This window comes from Lethenteron reissneri, chromosome 68 (genome assembly GCF_015708825.2).
Source record: "Lethenteron reissneri isolate LAM-NWPU_2019-01 chromosome 68, ASM1570882v1, whole genome shotgun sequence".
Lineage (NCBI taxonomy): Eukaryota > Metazoa > Chordata > Hyperoartia > Petromyzontiformes > Petromyzontidae > Lethenteron > Lethenteron reissneri.
The window spans coordinates 777,374-801,906 of NC_083846.1; the positions used below are offsets into that span (position 1 = coordinate 777,374).

The following is a 24,533-nucleotide window of genomic DNA, read 5'->3' on the forward strand; positions in this document are numbered from 1 at the left end:
TATCACTACCCCAACCCCTATCACTACCCCTATCACTACCCCAACCCCTATCACTACCCCAATCCCAACCCCTATCACTACCCCAACCCCTATCACTACCCCAACCCCTATCACTACCCCAGCCCCTATCACTACCCCTATCACTACCCTAACCCCTATCAGTACCCCTATCACTACCCCTACCCCTATCACTACCCCAACCCCTATCACTACCCCTATCACTACCCCAACCCCTATCACTACCCCTATCCCTATCACTACCCCAACCCCTATCCTTATCCCTAGCACAACCCCTCCTTAACCACTCTCGCTCGTCCTCCTGTCACCATAACTACACCACCACTTCCAATAACCCCACCCTTTATTTATCCACTTCCATCTTAGGTACATTTTATAATCTTGATCAGAAGCTTTCGTGACTTGCAGGATTTCATACTCTTAGGTTCAGTCGGTGAAGTCACGTAGATAGAAACATAATTAAATAATAAGTCACGATGTTTCGATCGCAACAACAAGCGATCGTCCTCAGGTGAAAGAGAGAAACTTGCCTCTGTGACGAGGCATTATATAGTGGGGGGAGGGGAGGCCGCAAAGGGGCGAATGGGGATACAATTCAAAGACACTTGGGTGACAGAGAGAAAACAAATGTGACAAGGAAGTTTAGATATCAAACTTGACAAAATGTATAAATGTAATGCAACTCAGAGAGTCGGCTAACATAACAGTTAACACTTTACCTGGTTGATCCAGTCCTTCTGAAGATTGCAAAATTTTGCAACCTAAGAGTATGAATTCCTGCAGTCACCAAAGCTTCTAATCAAGATTGAACCGCCTCTACGGGGAGGTTTTCCACACAACTCAGACATATTTTCAACCGAGAAGATGGATGCAAAATTTAGCAATCTTTGGAAGGACTGGATCAACCAGGTAAAGTGTCAACTGTTGTGTTAGCCAACTCTCTGAGTTGCATTACATTTCAAAATGTTGTTAAGTTTGATATCGAAGCTTCCTTGTCACATTTCTTTTCTTTCACCCAAGCCCTCTTTGAATTTTATCCCCACCATCTCGCCCTTTTGTGCCCCCCTCCCGCTCTATATAATGCCTCGTCACAAAGGCATGTTTCTCTCTTTAATCTGAGGACGATCGCTTGTTACGATCGAAACGTTGTGATCTATTATGTATTTATTATTCCATCTACGTGACTTTACCGAAATAACCTAAGAGTACATTGTATAGTGTTTCTAAAGTGCCGTCAACAAAGGCGCTTTACAAATCTAGATCCGAAAAGGAAGTGGCTCTAACAATATATACTTGTCATTGGGGCGGTATGCATGGTGTCAGTTATAGCACTGTAAAGTTGCTCTTTTAAGTCACCGAAGTGTGCCATAAAGCCATGGAAGTTCATTGAGGATACTTTATGGTAAAAAAAATTACGGCTCAGACAACTTTAAACGTTCCCATGCAGTAATTTACAATAGCATTGCACAATACTATATGGGGCGAGGGTTAGTAATGTAACATATGCATGCAAAAGAAATATATGAGTCAATCTCGGAAGCGAAGCAAATTTGATCCTGGATAGCATCACTATTACCACCATCATCATTAGCATTACCATTATAAGCACTGTTATCATCATCACTATATCGTTATAATTATATCACTATGATGCTATTATACATGATGATGAGCATAGTGATTATGGTAGTTATTGATAGTGATAATGTTGGTAATGATGATAGTGATGATGTTGGTAATGATGATAGTGATGATGGTGGTAATAGTGATGATGGTACTGCTGTCAATGAAAGTGATGCTGTTGATGATGGTGGTTGTCTCGGCCTCGCTGTGCGCTGCGTTGCACCACTATCCGAGTAATTAACCTCGCATTCGATAAACCTTCAGAGCCAGAGTGAACATCCAACTCCAAACGTATTTAATGAATTGAACGAGGTAAAACTGATAGAAAAACACGGCACAAAATAAAGCATCTGTTAAGACTTGCAATATCAATACAAATAATGAACACTGCAGCATCATAACATTGTCTCAGATAACATAAAACTCAACAATAGATCCTGGATGGACCAGGCACCTACATTTGCACCGATGCACCGAATAGCTATACAAGAGAATAAGATATTGTGTTAAATAAAGTCTAATCGTGTAATCACCATACTTCAGCCTAAATGTACAACGCTGCACATAACACTGAACTGTGGATGAGATACTTCTTCATCCTTGCTCTCAAGATTGCATTAAAGTTACATGGGTACAAGTCTGACTCGACTTATTCAATTAGAAGCAACATTCACAATAATGCAAGTGGCAGACTTCGTTGTTAACTAGGCCTCATATTTATCACAATAATTTAACGGCATTAAAGGTTTTTACAGCATTATAACGGCAATCCTAACATTATAACAGCATTCCCAGTATTATAAGAACATAAACGAACTTACAGACAAAGCTTCTTAAAGTCCCACAATGAACAGATGCACTTGTCTTCACTGAGATGCTATTTGTGCCTCCATTTTGTACTCGGTGTAATGGCTGACACCCTGCCTCATGGCTTAGATAATCTTAAATCGTCACTTCCTGGTCACTTGACCAAACTCAACATCATATCAGGAAATTCCTGCGTACGCACACCCCCATACCTATGAGGCAGGACAGTGGTAATTATTGTATTGGTGGTAATAATGAGTGATTATTATGCACTCACTCCCCTCCAACAAATTTAAACGCTACTGCGCAGGTTGTAATCAATCTCTCATTTAATTCTCACATTTCGCTTCTCCTTCTTCAACGCCGCTGTCTTTTCAAATAACTTACACCCATCTTTAAATCTCTATATGGCCTTTGTCCACCTCATCTCACCTCTCTAATCTCTTTCTACGTCCCCCTCATCCTCTGTATTCACAATATTCTCGTTTTCTCGCTGTCTCATTCTTTCTCTCTCTCTCTCCTCCCGGAGCACTTTCTCAGTCCTTCCCACTTTTTGCACCCCTTCCACTGGAATAAACTCCCCCTATACATTGAGCATCACTACCCATAGACTCACTTACACCAGAGACTGAACGCTGCCCATAGACTCAACACTACACATAGACTCAAACCTGCCCGTAGATTCTACACCGGCCATAGACTCAATACTAGCCATAGACTTAGCACTGACCATTCTAGATTTGAAGTTTTCGTGACTGCAAGGATTTATACTCTTTGGTTTTTTCGGTAAAGTCACGTAGGTAAAAAATTAAAATAAATTAAATCACGACGTTTTGGAAGCAACACAAACCTCCATCATCAGGTGTAACTGCTCCAGTAAAATTGCTGTAGCGTTTGAAGAGAGCTATTCATGTCCCTGCACTGGTTAGGCACTGCCTCACCAACACTTACTTCACCTGGAATGGTACCTTCTATAAACAAAATGAGGGCACCCCTATGGGTTCCCCCTTGTCACCAGTGATAGCCAATGTTTTCATGGAGAAATTTGAAACAGACGCCATCCAGACAGCCACTCTACGTCCTTCCCTGTGGAAGAGATACGTGGATGATACTTTCGTCATTTGGCCACATGGCCTCCCAGCATTGAACCTATTTCTAGATCACATCAACTCCATGCACCCATCCATCAAATTCACCATGGAAGTGGAGTACGATGGTAAGCTACCATTCCTGGATGTTTTGTCTGAGAGGAGACCCAATGGCTCTTTGGGACATTCTGTCTACAGGAAGGCTACCACACAGATTCCTACCCGAAACCTGATTCCCACCATCATCCGACACAAAATCATTCCCTCATCACAACACTATACCATAGGGCCCACTGCATCTCTGACCAACACCACCTGGCCAGTGAATTGGAACATGTACACCGTGCCCTCAAGATGAACCGTGCTAAGATCAAACTAGGGTAGTTTTTAGTTTACGTGCTATGAAGAAGGGTCATTACACTAAACGTCGTACATCATATATTTGTTTACTTTTAAGGCCACACACACACGGCGCTCCTGTGTTTATGAACGTTTGATTGTATTTTTATGATTACAGGACAACTTTGCTCGTCGCCTTCAATCAACTCGCAGTGACCAGCGTGGTGAAATATGGTCAATAACCCACCCCCTCCCTCCGCCACCCTTGCGGCACGGCGAGGCCGTCAACCAGCAGTGGATTGACAAATGAGCTGTACACGGAATACTTATAATTGTGTTGATGTGCGAGATGTAGATTGTCTGTGTTGTGCATGTACGCACGATACATCTATGGGACCTTGTTTTGCCAGTATGGAATTGATGAAAAGGGATGATTTTGTTGTTTTATTGCCAGAAAGGGTAAAAACAAAACATTATTATTTGTTGCATCATGTACGCACGTGTGTATGTAAATTCCACTCGGATGACCCTGCCTGTAAGTGATGATGATGATGATAATAATTATATAAAAGAGCAGGCAAAGGCGCAGCCGCCGCAATGTCTTGCTCAGCCCGTTGCAGGCGGAGTGGCCCTCCAATCACCATCCGGCTTGTCGCCATTAAAATCCATAATAGAGTTTTTTTCGGTTTAATCGCATAAATATAAATGTGTCGTCAAACCCGTCACCACCACCACCACCCAACGCAGCCAATCTACGGTGTCCATGTACGCTGGTTGTTGTAATTGGCAGCGAAACGTCACGGTAATCGAATAGTAAATGTTGTTGTGAGTTTACTCTCCAACACCCAACCGGTTCGTGTTGTTTCCAGCCACCATTGGACACGTTTTGTTTACGTGACAAACCTTACGAATCGGCTGTGTCGGGTGGTGGTGGCGGATTTAACGACACATTTATATTTACGCGATCTAACCCGCGAAACCCTACGACGACTAACTACGCGTTAAACAGCCAGTACAAGATCAGCAGACGATGTCGACGCATCTGATCAACGTGGAAGGGCACGGGAGAATGAACACCACCGCCACAATCCATCTCGCAGTTGAACGGGAACGCTTTCGCGAGCACTTACACTGGCCAACAAAAAAACGTTTTTTATCTGGCCTGGACTTTTGCAGCTGTTTTAGACTAATTTCAGGGTGCTGATTCCAAATCTGATTTCAGATTAACTCTATCACATCTCTTTTTTATGCTATCGGCATACCACATTTTCATTGATTTTACCCGAAATTAACTCTGTCACTCATGATTGCAAGTTGTTGCGAGTCAGTGACTGCTTTAGTGTTAAAATATGGTGCTGTATTTTTAGGATAGTGTGTTTATAATATAATTTAATGTAGATATCTACAGTTATTTAATATTTTTCTTCTGCAGTTTTTATTGAAAATGCTAAATTTGATATCTTAAAAACCTGATGCCAGATTTGGAATCAGCACGCCAAAATGACCTTAAAACCGTTGGAATACCTTATGCCAAAAAAAGTGTGTTGACCAGTGTTATCTGTCTGAATGTGTTGGCTGTAAACCGGTGCGCGGTATAAACGAAACGACATTTTTGCACAGTAGTTTTTTTTCTTTCGGCGATTCGCAACCTTTGGTCAGGATGGTGGTGGTGGTGGTGCGTCAAAATCAGTTCTCGTCATGTCGAAGCGGCCGTAAGACGAAAGTTCATGTGAGCGGCTGAACACGAAGCTTCGCAGTCTGCTGCCATATAGCAGTCTGAGAAGACCGAATAAACATTCGAATCGCGTCAAACTGGCTGGAAATTTACGAGCTGTTCCCATTGTTTTCATTTTAGAATGTTTACGAGCACCGGTGTCGTATTTTACTGCACTGGCTGTACCACCAATACGTCCATCTCCCGTGGGAGGAACCCTTTCGTGAGCAGTGGGCGTGAGCGGGCTCTTGCACGGCTGCGCCTAATTACCTTGACAGTCTTGCCTGACTAGGGGACACGTCGGGGGGCATATAAAACACGTGCACTCTACACAGCTCGGATGAGTCTTTCTGTTCAGTTCGTTTGCTTGTTCAAAATTTCAACCACGGACTGCCAAGCCGTGAGATCGACCTATCCGTAAGTAAACGGATTTCTGTAGAGCCGCTTTTTGTCTTTACTCCGGTCAGCTCGGTTGGCTACGTACGGTGCGAAATAAGTTCAACATACATACACACGACAACTGGTGCTGACAATTAATTGACAATGGCGTTTGAGTAACTCACATTAATTATACATTAAGTATATAATACATCGTTGTTAATAGCGTTGCTCTAAAGAAAGGCCATTGCCCGAAACGTCGCCTATTAGCCGTTTACTGTTTAGGCCACAGTATTGACGAACGTGTTAAAATTAAGTACTGCATGCACACATGTTTAATTCTTCTCAAGCACAGATTTACATTTCGTGATTGTGCTTCTGGAGTCGTGTGGCTGTGTTCTGCTGATTCGTTTGTGAACGCCGCATCCGTTCTGCAATCAATTCCTTCGTGAACGAATTTGCGAGTCGGTGAATAGGTGGTTGCACGAGTAAGTGGGTGAGCAGGTGAGTGGGTCGTTGAGTGTGTGAGGAGGTGAGTGAGGAGCGGTAGGGTAGTGCTAAGTGCGCTGCGCTACGATCCCCGCTCACCACCACCAGCAGTGACGATTATCTGCACCGGCCCCGGGCCTCCCCTAGGTCGACTTAGCCTCTAATGAATACCTGGTTCGGTGTGTAAACATCGCCACCGAGGAGACAAAGCGGTCGGGCGTGGTGCTGGCAACCTCGTGTGCCATGCCGATCTTCGTAGGTTCTCGCTCACAGCACTTGCCCCAACAGTCTTTGAAGGCTATACGGGGGATTTTTGTATTTGAGTAGGTGAGTGAGTGGGTGAGTCTGTGTGTAGGTGAGTGGATGATTGCGTGATTGAGCGAGTGGGTGGGTGATTGTATACTGTCGAAATTGCATTGTTTTAATATTTGGTCTAAAACCACGCGCCTACTGAGTAGGTGGGCGAACGTGTAGATATTAATTAATGTTAATAAGTGGCTTTATAGAGCTAGGTATGAAAATGATAAAATCCAGCCGATTGTGCGGCCCTGGGTATTGTTCGTGTTTGAGTTGAAGTTTATTTGATTTGTCACGCGGATGATGATCGTTTAGCCAGTGGTTTTCACTCACATTCAGACGGGGGGGGGGGGGGGGTAGGCACTGTCGCCGATAAGACCTCATCATTGTGACAGCCGACACACGTTTGAAACCATTGTGGGTTTGACAGTAGCACGATGATGATGATGGGGGGGGGGGGGGGGGCACGTCAGGGGCCCCGCACTCAAGGCCACCAGGGGCCGACAGTGGCCCGCGGTCAGAGGCGTAGCTAGGGGGGGGGGGGGTACATATGTCCCCGGGCGCCAAAATGAGGCTTACAACGTTACATTATAACTTATTGCGGCGGGCGCGGCAGCCTGAAACGACTGCGCAAATCTACACCTCAACCTAAAAGTTTATATATCCCGCCACACACAGCCTACATGTCATGTAATTACATTTTGGTATGTGATTAAACGGTGGGGTGGGGGGGGCGCTAATTTTATAGTTCGTCCCCGGGCGCAAAAATATCCTAGCTACGCCACTGCCCGCGGTGGCCTTGTGATGAAGAGCCCTGGCGTAGTGAGTGGCCTTCTCGTAGTGAGTGGCCTTCTCGTAGTGAGTGGCCCTGGGGTAGTGAGTGGCCCTGGCGTGGTGAGTGGCCCTGGAGTAGTGAGTGTCCCTGGCGTGGTGAGTGGCCCTGGTGTGGTGAGTGGCCCTGGGGTAGTGAGTAGCCCTGGCGTAGTGAGTGGCCCTGGGGTAGTGAGTGGCCCTGGGGTAGCGAGTGGCCCTGGGGTAGTGAGTGGCCCTGGGGTAGTGAGTGGCCCTGGCGTAGTGAGTGGCCCTGGGGTAGTGAGTGGCCCTGGGGTAGTGAGTGGCCCTGGCGTAGTGAGTGGCCCTGGGGTAGTGAGTGGCCCTGGGGTAGTGAGTGGCCCTGGCGTAGTGAGTGGCCCTGGGGTAGTGAGTGGCCCTGGGGTAGCGAGTGGCCCTGGGGTAGTGAGTGGCCCTGGGGTAGTGAGTGGCCCTGGGGTAGTGAGTGGCCCTGGCGTAGTGAGTGGCCCTGGGGTAGTGAGTGGCCCTGGGGTAGTGAGTAGCCCTGGCGTAGTGAGTGGCCCTGGGGTAGTGAGTGGCCCTGGGGTAGTGAGTGGCCCTTGGGTAGTGAGTGGCCCTGGTGTGGTGAGTGGCCCTGGCGTAGTGAGTGGCCCTGGCGTGGTGAAGAGCCCTGGCGTAGTGAGGACCCTCGCGTGGTGAGTGGCCCTGGTGTGGTGAGTGGCCCTGGGGTAGCGAGTGGCCCTGGAGTAGTGAGTGGCCTTCTCATAGTGAGTGGCCTTGGCGTGATGAGTGGCCCTGACGTAGTGAGTGGCCCTGGGGTAGTGAGTGGCCCTGCTGTTTCACACGGGAGATCCGTAGCGCGACGTGTGCGCAGCAGGAGCAGTCAGAAAGACAAAAACATCGACATAGCAGAGAACGAGTACAAGCATGGGTCCTTCGGGAATAATTGCACCACCTAATGTCTTAAACTAAGCACACGCCAATCAAAATAAGAGCTGTGGAACCCCTACGTCAGTACAGTCAGTTCGACTATGACGCGGTAGTCGTTGCGTTCCTGAAGAACATCGCGTTATAGGAAAAATCGCGTTATATAAAGCACAGTCCGCGATAACGCCTGAGATTCGTACTGCAGGCGTAACGAATATGTAGGCGTGTGGGTAGAAGCATCCAGCAGCATCCCAATGCCTTGTGTGATGATGTAACGCCGACGCAGCCGTACAACCGCGTGTTCCTACTCGCGCGACGTCGTCCCCTGGGCTCTATCGCGTTATATCCAATTCGCATCCGCGTTATAAAAAAAAATGTACCCTAATACATTCACCGCGTTATATCCAATCGGCGTCATAAAAACCTCACGTGGTAAAGGAGAACTGGCTGTACTTTGATACTTGCACGTGCTGTTCGCCTTTTGCATCATCATCAGCAGGTCGTCTTCTTTTAGTGGCAACCTTTTATCACTTCTACGTTGGTCGCTTGACTGCAAGCGCTCAAATGCCTTGTTGTTGTCATTGTTGTTGTTGTGTATCTGGTTCACTGAACGATAACCCTGAACTGGGAACCATTTACAGCGAAGTTTGAATAACGAGCGCACCGATTGGCACGCCCGGCAGTTGAGGTTACCGCGTGGTTTATTTACTCTCAGGTACCACGTGGCGCTCATTGTTACATGTGCGGCAAGCCAGACACCGAGATTTCTCATGCGGTTAGCGGTAACGTGAATAAATCGATGTTAGCCCTTTTTTTGCCCCGTTTTCCTACCTCCCCCCTTGAAACACTCTCGTGCCCGATCGTGACCCCACCACGATAGGCTGGCGAGCCCGGATGCTCTCGACCCTTCCGTAATCGTGAGGATGCATTACATCTGGACATGTGATTTGTGACAGCGACGATGGCCTGTGGCGAGGAAGTCCAGTCTGCTGTGCGTCTTCCTCGTCTTCTCCTGCTTCGGAAACCTCCTGTGGATGCTGCGGGGTTCCCGGAGCACCATGGTTGTCATCAGCTCGCAAGGGCCAGCCAGCACGTCTCCCGAGAAGACGCTCCTACACAATCCTCTGGCTTTAGCGGAGCAACTTAACAACATTGAGGAGATGCTAGGAATGATTCTGGAAGGTGAGTTTCACGCAAATTTGTGTTTATAAATGGCTGTCTGACTGCTGTATCAACATCCGAGCGAGTAGTTGTGCTATCTGCTTACACAGAGATTCGACTCGCACAGAGACCCATAGATGCACATATACACCCATAGACTCAAGCAGATACCCATACACTCACACAGAGACCCACAGACTCGCACAAATAACCATAGACTCACGCAGAGACGCATAGACTCACGGTTAGCCACATAGACGCACACAGAGACCATAGACTCACACAGAGGCCCATAGATTTACACAGACACGCATATATCCATAGTGTTGGTGGTGTTGGTGCTGGTGCTGGTGGTGTTCATGCTGGTGTAGCCGCCAGCCTCCCATCCCAACCTTGGGGTTGTGATATTTGACAGCACCAGGAACCCAAGGCAACTGGCGTGGACGCTAAACTCCCCGAGAAGGTCGCGGTTGGCGTTCAGCTCTCTCTCGTCGTAGTCGGCAGTGGTCGCTTTCTTTGCCCAAACCTGGTGCGCAGGTCTCTGTGGTTGACCTTGCCAGGGCAACTCACAATGTCCAAAGCACCGGGGTGGGGGGGGCGCATCTGCTGGCTCCCCATCTCCTTCCACGTAATTTTTAATGAGGTTCACTTGTGTCTTGGCTTTTTTCCAGCAGCCCTTTTTTAATTAATAGTGAGCCACCATGGCTAGAAGATGCTACCTCCGTCGCCTTGTATACAGGAGGTCGTGGCTTTGATCCCGACTCTTGAGTTTGGGGTGTCTCTCTCCCCGTGGTCACGTGGATTTTTCTCCGATGTTTCCCTCCACATTAAGAATCACGCGTTTAGAATATTTGGCTGATATAAATTTCCACGTAATCGGGTATCATTTGTGATAGTCAGGTAGCTTCTGAAAAATAGCTACACAGCTCGATGGACCTTGCCTGGTGTATATATATATAAATAAGTTTAGTAATTTTCCCACCAAGGTCGATCGTACCCAGGTCGTATTTCCATCTTTCTGCCATACAGAAGATTGCATCAAGTGCACCATTGATATGAAACCGAGGATGAAACTAAACAGTTGTTAGTTGTCTAATTCTACCAGGTGAAGGCCCCACTGAGCTGTGTAGCTCTTTTCAGAAGCGACTTGGCCATCGCGAATGAGAGCTCAACCAAGTGGCGGCTTATCATCATCATCATCTGTAAATTTATGGCATCAGCCAAATATTCTAAATGCAAGACGTTGATTCTCGATATGGAGCAGAAAAAAATTGTAGGACCCGGATAAAAATCTACGCGTGACCACGGGGTGCAAGAGAGAGACGCCAACCCCAAACGTACAGGCGTCAGGGTCGGGATCGAACCCACGACTTCCTGTACAACAGGTGAGGTAGTGAACATCTCCGAGCCACCGCGGCGCCCAGACAATCGCCGGGTCCTGGCTGTGATCTCAGCCGCCGCCGCTTTCGGCAAGAACCCCGGCGCCGCCATGACGGTTGAGGTTGGAGTCTCGGGAGCGACCCTCAGGGTGACGAGAGCTCGTGTGGCGACGCCATCGTCCGCGTACATGACAGCCCTGCGAAAGAGTGGCGGCCCCCTCGTGTAGCCAGAGGGTGAATAGCATTGGGGGAAGGGTACAGACCCCCCCCTGCCCCCCCCCCCCCGTTATCCAGGCGTGGTCGCCCAGGGGAGGACGCACATAGAGACTGCGTGCTCGTGAGCCGCACGTCATCCCGACCCCCAACCACCTTTTCAGATGGCGCTAAACCCGAGGAGCCATCTGAGAAGGGCCTGGTGTGTAAGGGGAGCCAGTGGGTACCCGACCCCGAGACCCTGCTCTTCAAGGAGTGGGGCAAGGAGCTCTCGGTGTGGCAGAAGCGCAAGGCGTGTGCCCGCTTCCTCATCTACGGCTACAACGCCTACCTGAGCGACCGGCTGCCCCTCGACCGCGACGTGCCTGACAACCGCCCTCCCGGGTACGCCACTCGGAGTCGCACTCTCGCTCAGCATCGCCACCATCATCATCATCGTCGTCATCATCGTCATCATCGCCATCATCATCGCCATCACTGTCATCGCCACCATTACCCCCCCCCCCGCCAGGTGCGCGACTCACTCGTAGAGAGTTAAACTCATTTATCGTCATCATCGTCATCGCAGTGCCGGCCAGCTGAGCGTGAGTGCGAGTATGCCTCGCCACTGGTGGACTAGGGCCTTCCCACGTCATGCGTTGTCACGGGGGTCGTTTGACCATACTTCCCCTCTCCCGCGCCCCCCTCCCCCCCAGCTGCAGCTCCAAGCGGTACCCGTCGGAGCTCCCGGCGCTCAGCCTGGTGCTGATCTTCTACAACGAGGCTGTCTCCATCCTGCTGCGCGCCGTCACCTCCGCCGTGCGCAACACGCCGCACCACCTCCTCAAGGAGGTCATCCTCGTCGACGACTGCAGCGGCCACAGTGAGAGCTACAAGGACATACTTTGTTTGTTATCATGTATGTATGTTGAACTTCTTTTGCAATGTACGTAGCCAACAGTGGCTAATCGGAAGTTTGGGGGGAGGGACAATAAATTAAACACAAACAGCAGTTCTACAGAAAGTAGTTTTCAATTTAGTATAGAAGTATAGTAGTGTAGTATATAGTGTAGTATGTATTCTGAACTTTTTTTCACCATACATAGCCAACCGTGGTTAATCAAAGGTGCGGAGGTCATCAGCACGAGGTCACCTTACACAGACCACGTGGCGGACTGACACACACACCCTTCACACAGCTGTGGGTTGCTCACGGCTGCTGCTACTCTTGCTCATGATTTATGATGATAAATACAGACAACAATGAATGGTGCCCTTCACCAGGAGACCTGCAGCAACAATTCAATGCGCAGATCGAGGAGCTGGACAGCAGGTACCCGGAGGTGTCCATCCGCATCGTCCGGCACGCGGCCCGCAGGGGGCTGAGCGCGGCCCGGGTCACCGGCGTCCGGGCGGCCTCGGGGCCCGTGGTGGCCGTCATGGACGCCCACGTGGAGTTCCCCGTCGGATGGTGAGTCCCAAACTCTCTCTGGCTGGTGAGTCCGCTCAGCCATGACGCTTTGCACCGCGAGTTCAGTAGATCATAGTAACCAGCACTGGGCCATGCTGGAGGGTGGGTGGGGTGGGTGGGTGAGTGGGGTGGGTGGGTGGGGTGGGTGGGGTGGATGGGTGGGTGGGTAGTGGGTGGGGAGGCGCGATGATGTCACAGTGTGACGCATCCAGCTCAAAGGGCTGTGGATTGCGAGTGACGTCACCACGCAGGCGTACAGCAGTGACGTCACCACCGCACCAGCCAACCAGGCACCTGTTATAATACGAAACGCTACCGTTATAACGCGGAAGGCACAAGTTATAACGTGGAATGTGCACTGTTATAACGCAGTATCTGAGCAGTCGTCAACAAACTACTTTATTTAGCTGTGTAGCTGAGTGGTACAGTGATACAGTACGTGGAGTATACACTAGCGCGGCAGCGTACCCTCAGTTATATGTCCCGCCATTACTTCTGTGTGTTCGTTGTAGTAGTGACATCGCATCTCGCCAAACGCGATCATTGCATTAATTATGTGGAAATAGTTTTTACTCAACGTGTTTTTCGCTTGATGCCGCCACTTTTCAGGAAGGCATCTAGGTGTGGTAAATGAGGACTTACCATCATATGTTTATTACCGATGTGTGAGCTGGCCTGGTAGCGTCGAGGTCAGAGACACGGGACCAGCACCACTGAAACCCTGGGTTCCAATCTGGGTTACGACCGCCTTTCATGAATATGAATGATAATGGACCAGGGAAGTGGATATCACAGAGCTACCGCCGAGATCTCTTCAAGTGACCTTTGCTTTAAACTCCATAGAGGGCAGAATTTTGCCACCCATTGGTCTCTTTGCATCTATAGATCTCTATGTGAATCTATAGAACTCTGTGTGAGTGTATGGGTCTCTGTGTTAGTATGTGGGTGTCTGTGTTAGTCTACAGGTTTCTGTGTGAGTCTATAGGTCTTTTTGTGAGTCTATGCGTCTCTATGTGAGTCTATGGGTCTCTGTGTGAGTCTATGGGTTTATGTGTGGGTTTTGTTTGTTTATAGGTTTCTTTGTGAGTCATTGGTATATGTAGACAAACCATTATCTCACTGCCTTAAGAACCTGGTTTAATCACGGACACACTCAAATCCGATTAACCCAGGATCTAAGTATTGACAGCACAGTCTTTCGTGAGCCATCTGGTCACCTCTGATGACAGTAAATATACCAACAAAAATGGCGTTGCTCAATTCCGCTAACCAGGGCCGAGCCGATCCTGGCACGGATCCAGGAGGACCGGCGCGTCGTGGTCTCCACGGTGTTCGACAACACGCACTACGACACGCTCGAGGTGCACCGCTACGAGTCGCAGGCACAGACGTTCACGTGGCAGCTGTGGTGCACCTACATGGTGCCCCCCCTCGAATGGATCAACAGCAAGGACCCCACGGCCCCCATCAGGTACTTATCCAGAAGGCTGCCAAATGTGTAGCCTCACCCACATTTGCGCAGCCTTGCCCACGTTCGCCTAACCACGTCCACCTTTGGGTAACCCTGCCCAGGTTTCCGCAGGCAGTGCTCGTATATTCCAATAAATGAACTAAACTAAACTTTTAATTTTACCAGGTAAGGCCTACTGAGCTATATAGCTCGTTTTCGGAAGCGACCTGGTCACAAATGATAGCTCAACGAAGTGGCTTAGCACGTGGACATTTATGGCAGCCAAAAACCGGAGGATCTCGAGAAAAATCCATGTGACCACGGGGAGAACATGCAAACTCGAAATAAAAGCCATCAGGATCGGGATCAAACCCACAACCTCCTGCATACCAGGCGAGGTAGTTAACATCACTGTGGTGAGACGTTAACTGCACTCAGACTGAACTGCGTTGCAGGCCTCCCTTCCTTATGCCGGTGTCAGTGATAGCCCGTTGGTCTCAGATGGTGAGTCTTTGCTCGCAGAGCCCTACTTGAGATATTTCTGTGGTTATTGCCAGCCCTACGTGATGTTGTTGAGCTTTGTCATCCAGCTTACTCACCCCCCTCTCGCTTCCAGGAGCCCGATTGTGATGGGCTGTATGGCAGCCAGCAAGAGTTACTTGGAGGAGATCGGCTTTCTGGATGAAGGCATGCAGGTGTACGGAGGGGAGAACGTGGAGCTGGGCCTCAGGGTGAGGATGCTAAGACACAAAGACAAACACATTGTCGGCCCTTACAGATTATTACACCAAACCGTTTTTTTAGCAGGTAAGGCCTACTGGGCTATTTAGGTTTTTTTTCAAAATGATAGCTCAATGAAGCGGCATATCACGTGAAAATGTATAGCAGCCAAATGCTCTGAATGTCTGACTTTGATTCTAAATGTGAACGGAAAAACTGGAGGATCCGGAGAACAATCCACGCGACCACGGGGAGAGATAGACGCAAACTCTAAATATACAGGCATCGGGGTTGGGGTCGAACCTATGCCTCCTGTATACCAGGCGATCTCGCTAACATATCGCCACCGTGGCGCAGGGTGGCACGCTGGTAACACTTGTGCCTCACAGCAAGACAAGCCTGGGTTTGATTCCTGCCTCGGGTGCCTTCTTTGTGGAAGGTATCGGTTCTCGCCCTGTTCCGTTTGCGCTTCATCTGGGTTCTCAGGTTCCTCACATAGCTTGAAAAAACATACAATGTAACAGGCATTGGCCGAAACGTCCGAATGTTGAATAATTACCTGAAAATTACTCAATCGAGATCACACAGCAGCAGCAACAACATTGCCCCCACTGCTGCAAAAAACTAACGGGTCCCTCTTGAAAAAAATTGTCTTGAAGCTCTCCTGGGTGACTGCAGACAAAAGGAGGATCTGTGTAAGCCAACCCCAACCGGCTACCGAGTTCTGAGTGGCCAATCACAATGCCTGGGCTATTGGTGACCAGCCCTCACTCTCCGACCCACCCCGTGTGTCCAGGTGTGGCAGTGCGGGGGCCGCGTGGAGGTGCTGCCCTGCTCACGCTTGGCTCACATCGAGCGCTACTTCAAGCCGTACGCCCCGAACCTGAGCGTCCACATGCGCAGGAACGCGCTGCGTGTGGCCGAGATCTGGATGGACGACTTCAAGAAGAATGTCTACATGGCCTGGAACGTGCCCATGAACGTACGCGGTGCAGGGCACCCTCTGTGATTCACGTGCAGCACACTCATGCATATTCATGTACAGGTAGTCTTCTACTTACGATAGAGATGCGTTACGACGACCCCATCGTAAGTCGAAGATGGCCTAGCCTACCCAGGAGTCTTAAAAAATGGTGATAATTTAGCAAAACAGAGAAATTTACAGTACCGTACTGTACAAACTATATACTGTATGTATTTATTGAAATACTGTATTGCACAGTTAAATGTAAAGTAAAAGAACAAGGTAATTTCTTAGCCTACCTATATGAACTGCAATTTAATATAATGTTGTCGTATCGCTATCGCCATTGTAAGATCGAAATATCGTAAGTCGCACCATCGTAACTCGGGGACTATCTGTAGATGTGATGCGTATTCATGTAGACGTGATGCATATTCACGTAAGGGCACGCACTCGGCCATGGTGGGTCGTCAAGGTCTGTAAAGTTACCAGATGGGCCCATTGTGTTCTACGTGATAAAAGACACGAGACACAATGCCGTGTGTCTCGTTCGGCCAACCCAGCAAGCCGCCACCTTCAGGAGGTGGCCGCATGTGGCCCGCGCTGAGGCTGGAGTGCTGAGCCCCTGGCTTGAACCCAGCCAAACCATTTGCCCCATTTTGTGTTCACGCAATCATTTCCATAGCCCAGTCAATGGCGATACAGCCGCTGCTGCTGCTGGGTGTGATCCCAATTGAGTACTTTGCGGGGTGGTTTTTCGAAATTGGCAACTTGTTTTCACAGTGACGTCAGCACGCAATGGCTTTCCTCATTTTGAATGAGCAGATGGCGCACACTGAGTGGTATTTAATGGAGCATACCCCACAGTGTTCACCAGTGCCACCTGCCGGACATGAACCACGAAACGGTGCAACGAGCGGTGGGCCCACCGCGTCACCATCCCGATTAACTCTCAGTGGACATGGAACTTTGGGCCAACTTTGGTGCAACGTTTCCAGCCAAATGTCAATGTTTGCTATAATTGACCCAACGTTCACCGGGTGTATAACTCTTGTCTCGTTGGTGGTGCCACACTAGGGCTCTGGGATCGACATCGGCGACATCTCGGAGCGTGTGGCTCTGCGCAAGCGGCTCAACTGCAAGAGCTTCGCGTGGTACCTGGAGAACGTGCTGCCCTCACTGCCACGTCACGACGACATCGTGCAGTACGGCGTGGTGAGTATGCAGTACGGAGTGGGGAGTATCCGGTGCGGTGTGGTGAGTACTCGGTACGGTATGGTGCATATCCAGCATGGTGTGGTGCATATTCGATGCCCCTTTTCCACTGGCATATCCAAGCCGAGCCAGCCGAGCACAGCTCAGGAGGCACCAGTGTGGTTTTTCCACTGCAGAAGCTGGAGCTGTTCCACTGACATCGAGACATGTAGCTGCACAATTAAGTCCCTGAAGAAGCTCCCTCACGCGGAGAGAAACGTCTGACATCATGCCGAGCAACACAGTGGAACAGTCCAAAAACACATCAGACGGCTATGCAGCAGCACAGCTGCGAAAACGTACAAAGTGGTCTTGACTTTCACCGATGTTATAATGACAGAGACCCTAAAGCACTCGCGTGTAATCATTTGAAAATGTACATCGTTACAATTTTCTTATTTCAGATGACCAACAACAAAAAAGAAAGCCTCTGTCTGGACAAAGGAGACCCAAAGGATAAATTTCCCATTTTGTACCCATGCCATGGATACACCCCCCAGGTACTGTGTTGTATTGAACGCCTGACCAATGAATGTGTGATTACGCCCGTGGTGTAAGGGTGGGGAGCGGCAGCGAGGTCGTGGTTAGCGTGCTGCGCTATGAACCTGGCAACCAGAGTTGGATTCCTGCTCACAGCCAAAAGCAGTGACGATTATCTGAAATGGTCTTGAGGCTCCCCTAGGTCTACTCAGCCTCAAATGAGTAACTAGTGTGTTATCCACACTAATTACGGGGAGCACGGCCTTTCGATAATAAAACATTGCGGATGATCCCAAAATATCAAATTTTCACGGATCTCTGGCAAAAAGCACTAATATAGGTTTAAATTATGTTTAAGTAAAATCAAAATTGAGTTTGTTAATGAAGACTCCGCCCACTAAATTTTTAGAGCCACGCCAATCAAAATCGATCAAACGCTGCCCACTGTTGTAAATATATCCAATTACTGTACTGTCTAGGCGATCACGTGGATTTTGGATTAACTGGCGCACATATTTGCTGGGTTTAGGCACGTGGCTTGTGATAGATATTTCTAAGAGTAACAATGTTTCACTGATCTTCGATTATTAATTTGCGCTTAAGGGAAAATCCATGAGTTTTCAATTTTTGTCAATCTCACACGAATAATCGAGTGTCTACTGTAACAATAGTAAAACTTAAACCCAAGTGCTTCTCGCTGTGAGCCGCGAGTGTCGCCGCTGCGCCACCCTGCTACCCAATCTGTCAGGGGCGGCCCGAGACGAGCTGCCAGCAACTGGCGCCCGAGGGCGAACCATGCAATCGGCTCCCCCGCCGCTGAAGCCCAAGGGCAGATCGAGGCTGAGGTTGTTTGTAAACTGGGAAACGTTTTGCTCCTATCTTCTGTTTAATGTTTTCTAAGCGTATTTTTTTCGACAGAGGCATAATTATTTTGGATGTCTCTCCGTCCGTTTGTCCAACTAGTTTTTCTGAGGTCAGATAAAATAGAGATACAAATTTAAAGAATAGATTTGTAAACGATAGCTAGATGATATTTCAGTCCGATTTAAGGTATTTATATTGGCAGTCAATAAAATATTTTACTTTATAAATTCTCATACATTTTTAGAAATGAATTCTAATTCATATTCCTTCTGTACGCGCATGGGAATTTAAATAATGACATCTCCATTAGTTTATTCGTTTTTTTGAGTATTTTTTTACTAGAATTTGGCACCCCACTTAACGTGGTGCTCTCGACGACCGCCAAGTTCGCCTACATGGACACGGGCCGCCCTGGCGATCTGTACGTGTCTACACGTGTCTACGCGTGTCTACACGTGTCTGTGTGTCTACTTGTGTTGGTTGTATTGAGCAGCTGGCAATGAGAACCTCAGACAACCGGATTATGATCGGGCTGAACTTGGACTTGGTGAGGCCCGGAGCTGTGTGTCTGGGGGTGTCGGCATCGGGAGTCGAGCCTGCGTTTGTGGACTGTCAGCTGACCGGTCAGGAGGCCAGCAGCCTGCTTCACTTTGAGGTGACGGACTTGACAGTAACCACGTGGGTTTTTAAGTCGTCAAAATGTTTTATTAGGAATTGATGTGGCAATGCTGATCAGATTAGGCTCGTTACGAACGCCTCCTTTCGTTGATCTGCCTCTTCACGTGAAGACTTTTATTTTAATAAAGTGTGCAGGGACACAGACATATGGAAGGAGGAGCTGTATTGCCTGATTATCGATTGTGTGTTAGTTACCACAGCAACGCTGATGATTATTTAGTTGCTGATGGAAGGACCGCTTCAAGATCTAATGTGTGTTTACTGTGTGGCTGCAGAACGGAGAACTGAGGCTCCAGGAAGGAGGGAAGTGCCTGGAGGTGAAGGAGAATGCTCAGAGAAGCTACGGCATAGAGCTCGTGCTGGTGCCCTGTTCCGGGCAGAAGTGGCGTTTGGCGTACATCCGCAAATCGTAGCCCCAATACATGGACACGCGCTTAAGATTGGCATCAAGATGTCATCATTGTACCCAAAGCTGTCATCATTGTACCCAAAGCTGTCGATGACACCACTGCCACCTTCTTGCTACCAACACGTTCTACGCTGTGCAGATTCCACAGCTGCTGGGGCAGTAGAGACCGGTGACTCGTGAGACCAATAGAAAGGCCGTTCGTAGATTCCAATAATTATTGCACTAGTATTCAAGAGGCTCCCCACGATATTTTAGGAGCAAAGTGGCTTTCTGATGTTTTAAATTCATGAACCCTAAAAGCCCGGGAGAGAGTGTCGTGTAAATGAATGTGTTTCTAAAACGGAAAGCCTACAAAGCCATGAGCTTTCTCAAGCACTCAATAATCAAACCTTACAGCCAGAATTCCGGGGCTAGGCCACGCACCAACGTACTACTGGGACTGTGACGCCCACCATTGAAGCGACTCGCCACTGGTTCCGAGGTCTGCACAGCAAGCCAGCAGAAGGTGTTAAGTGAATCAATCACCGGGTGTTTACCGGTGTCTCCATTGCAGTAGAGGCCACACGCGCACATTGACACGCAGGAGACCGTATTGGTGGAGGTGCGTCACGTGTGGTGCTCTGCGTTGTTTCCGTGTATCAGTTGATGTGAAGAGACGTTTAATGTAAATAGTCATTTACGAAAAGAAAAATCATGCTGTAAAATCATCTCTGTTTCACATTGCCATCTCATCGCACTGTGTTATGAAATGTAAAGGGCTCGTTGTGAAGAGAGCGGTCACTGTACGTTTCTCGTCGGGCTCGTGGAACAACAAGACCACCATCAACAACAACAGCAGCCGCCTCTATTCGCCACGAAGTGATGATGAACTCACCACGGCGCCTGTGCCGGGCGAGATGGACTTTGAGGCCACGTGAAGTGTCAAAGACTCGCGACAGGAGGTCGCTGGACAGACCCAGGTGCCATGAGTTGACTCAGATGACTGGCCGATGCACCATCTGTACCCCCTACTGCGCCAACTTGCTGTAGTTTAGTCAATCTTGATTTGAAGCTTTCGTGACTGCAGGGATCCATGTATTTTAGTCGTCTTTACGCTCCCCTCGTTGTTGTGAGCGTTGCTCCTCCGCCCTCCGTTGTTGTTGGAGGGTTACGGCCTCGAACTGCCCAGTAGCGTCCTTCACGAGCCTCCCCCATAGAGGCTGATCTTGACATGGCTGGTACCAGTAATTGGCAAATCTACTCAGCTCCGCATCCTCCTGTGCCACATCAGTCCATCTCTTTTTCAGCCCGTGCCATGCCCATTATTTAGCCTCCTCTATCCAGCCAAACAATAGCCGCTTGGGCATGCGGTGGCTGGCTACATCACCCAGCCAACGTAGCCTTACTCGCTGGAGCTCACCTATGGGACTTTGTCCATATCTTTCCAGGATTTGTGAGCTCCTCACAATCCAGCTTGGTTAAACACATGATGAATCATAGGCAGGCCAACCTAAATGTTTTTAACCGGCGAAGATGTTCCAATAGGGGGATCCACGTTTCACAAGCATAGAGAAAGGAGGGGCATGACTGTGGCCGAGAAGACCTGAAACTTCGTATGGAGCGATAGACCAGGTAGCTTCCACATTACGCAGCCGATGAAAAGATAATGCTACAGTACACACACCTCCACATCCACAATGTACCACACAGCATTGTACAACACACCACGCTGCAACCACAGAACCACCGCACGAACCACTCAACATCGCACTGTATACCGCTCCAGTGGACTACACACATAGAGAAGACAACTATCCTTCGTATACCCTTAACAGACTGTGGCACATGAGGTAGGTGTCCAGCACCACGCCTGGCAGTGCTCTTATCACCATGGTGGTGGCTTTAGTGGTGGTGGTGATGGTATTGGTGATGGGGATCATGGTGGGGTGGGTAATGAGTCCGTGGTCCTTTCGGCCTTCGTGCCAGCGAGGAGTCTTGGCTGCCGCATTCGTGACTCGCTGTGGTTGTTGGACTCATCGCTTTCGTGGTTGCGCCGACCGCAAATCTGTCAACTCGAGAAGAAACCACAAGAAGATGCAGGGTCCCGTGTCAGTCTCAGGCGGGGGGGGGGGGGTGTGTCCGAGTCTATGGGAAACGCGCCCCCAATTGTGGGTGAGCGGTAGTGCAGCGGTTAGCGCGCTGCGAACTCGGCGATTCCCGCTCACGCCAACACCACCAACGCCACCAACGCCGGTGAGAGATACCAGAACCGGTCCTGGGCACCCCCGCTCAGTCGACACAGCCTCAACATTAGTTTCTTGGTCGGTGTGTCTCAAACATCTCCGCGAGAGAGACCAAGACCGCCGGGCATTGTGCTGGCCACCCCTTCCCGGCTCCTGTGCTCTTCGCCTTTTGGCATTCCCGTCTCGCGCTGGTGCAGAGACATGGCCACAGAGGATGCTGTAGCTCTGATTTAGGCCAAACAGTTTCAAGGACAATCCGTGCATTGTTATCAAAGCACGTTTGTGTGCCTGTTTTAGCACAAGCGTGTGTGGGTGAATGCAGCCTTGCAATCGGTGAGTTTTATTTGGCGTTTGAACATCGTATAACATCTGCATACAGCCGTCTTCATCATACGAATGGGCAACGACGCCCAACGTGAATTATTCCTCTTGCTGCTGAAGATAAGAATAGTGATGATGATGATGCAGATCGTGGTGATGATGATGGTGGTTAAAGTGATGGTATAATTAAGCTTGAAACCGGATTCTCCGGTTCCCTCCCACGGGAAGCCAAACGCTCACCACCACCACCACCCGCCACTTACAATCAGAACATTTATTTATATACTGGAGGAGGAATCCGATGAGCTATGAAGCTCTTTTTCACAGACGTCCAGTCGGGGCGAGTAAGAACGTTACATCAACAAACAATAAAAAAAAACATGATAGGAGTGCAAAGTGCAAAAAAGTTAACAAATGTCGCCCAAACACGTACAAATGAAACGAAACCATCCACCATTATACCAGACTAAGCCCACTGAGGTATGAACTTATTTTTCAAAAGCGACCTGGCCACAAATGATAGCTCAACAAAGTGGACGTCTCATTTGGACATTTATATCAGCAACATCATCTAAATTGTCTAAACGCATGTTTCTAAATGTGGAGGGATAGAAACGTCACCACGGCGCCTGTGCCAGGCCAGGTGCACCTTGAGGCCATCACGTGAAGACCAGCAGGTGCCATGGGTTGACCGACCGAGATGACGGACCAGATGCACCAGCCGTGCTGCCCGACTGCTGCATTTTAGCCACCCTGCGCTTCGCTGGTTGTTGTGAGCGTCACTCCTCTGCCCTCCGTTCTTGTTGCTGGAGGGCGACTACCTCCAACTGACCCAGCAGCGTCCTTCATGAGCCTCCTCACCACCACTCATGGCATCCATGGACAAACATCGCAATGTCGCAGGACCCTCCCGATAACGAGTCTTGAGACTCCGTGAGACCTTGACCGGATAAACTAAAAACTCTGTTTTATATTTTACCAGGTAAGGGGCCACTGAGCTGTGTAGCGCTTTTTCCTAGAACCGACCTGGCCATCACGAATGATAGTTCAACGATCTGGCTTTACTTCACGTGGAAATGCATAACTAGCAGCTAAATATTCTAAACGAATGATTTTGATTCTAAATGTGGACGGAAAAACCGGAGGACCCGGAGAAAAATCCACACGACCACGGGGAGAGAGAGAGAGACACGCAAACTCCGACAAGTAAACCCGTAAAAACAAAGTTTTTCACTATAAATCCTTTATATGCGTGGCGGCTAGAGTCCTCTCGTCCTCTGGCTTGAGATGGCTGCCACCTATGGGTCAGATGATTGTCTGCCACCATTAAGCAATTGGTAATTAAATATTTAATTTGTTTTCCCTAAACAGTGTAAAATTTAGGATTTTTTTTTCACGAAAATTAATTGTCACACACAACGAGTCTGTGTGGAAAATGTCAGCTCGATTGGATCACGGGAAGTGGGTTAAAAAACGAGCGAAAGATTTGCACGGTCCTAAGCAAGCAAGCAAGCACGCAAGCAAGCAAGCAAGCACGCGAACTTAATATAAAGGATTTAAAAATACAGACGTGATGGACAGGATCGAACCCACGACCTCCTGTATACCAGGCGAGGGAGTTAACATCTCGCTTTTCCGCAGCGTTCCACATTCCAGTTTAGAGTCAACGTTGATTTTTTTTTTGGTCAAATGAACAGCAGTTAAGGACTTGGTGGTGCCAACCTCCCAGATGTTATAGCCCCGCAGGGAGCCAGTAGTGGAAATTCCACATTCTTATGGATGACGGCGGCGGGTGTGGCGAGTCTCTCCATAGGACAACCGCTGTTGTTGATCTCCCCCCACGAAGTGGTACCTACTTTATCGACCCCGGAGGGATGGACGATGGTTGCTGGGAGGAGTGGGCTGAGTCAACCCTCACCCAACTCAACCAGGATTTGAACTCGCGGCGTTTCGAATTCCGAGGCGACTCGCTCATTAGCCGAGCCATCGAACACCCGGGCCGGATTTGGGAAAACAAAAAGTGTATAATATAAATAATAAGCATACACGGAATAATAAATAAATGTGCGAAATATATAAAATAAATAACACAACGTAAATAAACATAAATAAAATAAATACAATTACATTTGTATAAAATAAAGATAACAGGGTAATATGATGTGTTTATAACACGGTATGTGCATTCCATCTTTAGATAATTGGATAATTGTGTTTGTTTTTGTATCCTGACAGCTGTGAAACTACTGCCATTCTGTTAAATAACAGCTTGAAAGTTCATCAGATTCCTCCAGGATCAAAGACAGATTCTTATACTGAAGTGTAACTGGGAGGCGCGTGGTACAGTGCAAAGTAATCGTCACAATCACCCATCATCTCAACCCGCGTGGGGGGAGAATCAAATCCGACTCCGCCGGATTTGATTGCTCGCTTAAACGTGTTCCGTTATTCCGGTTTGACCGCTGTAACTGGTGGGGTGCATTTCAGAATCTCTCC

General features: G+C 48.8%; 1 protein-coding gene across 1 annotated transcript; it reads left to right on the plus strand.

Moving 5' to 3' along the window:
- The first annotated feature begins 8,330 nt into the window (after window positions 1–8,330).
- LOC133360291 (polypeptide N-acetylgalactosaminyltransferase 18-like) lies at window positions 8,331–20,411 on the plus strand. Its single transcript, XM_061578933.1, has 12 exons — window positions 8,331–8,348; window positions 9,429–9,654; window positions 11,390–11,609; window positions 11,921–12,087; window positions 12,489–12,675; window positions 13,949–14,146; window positions 14,742–14,856; window positions 15,642–15,827; window positions 16,887–17,024; window positions 17,468–17,563; window positions 18,901–19,062; window positions 19,361–20,411. Exons 1-12 carry the CDS (start codon window positions 8,331–8,333, stop codon window positions 19,496–19,498), a joined length of 1,851 nt encoding a protein of 616 aa, XP_061434917.1. The 3' UTR covers window positions 19,499–20,411.
- The last annotated feature ends 4,122 nt before the right edge of the window (window positions 20,412–24,533 follow it).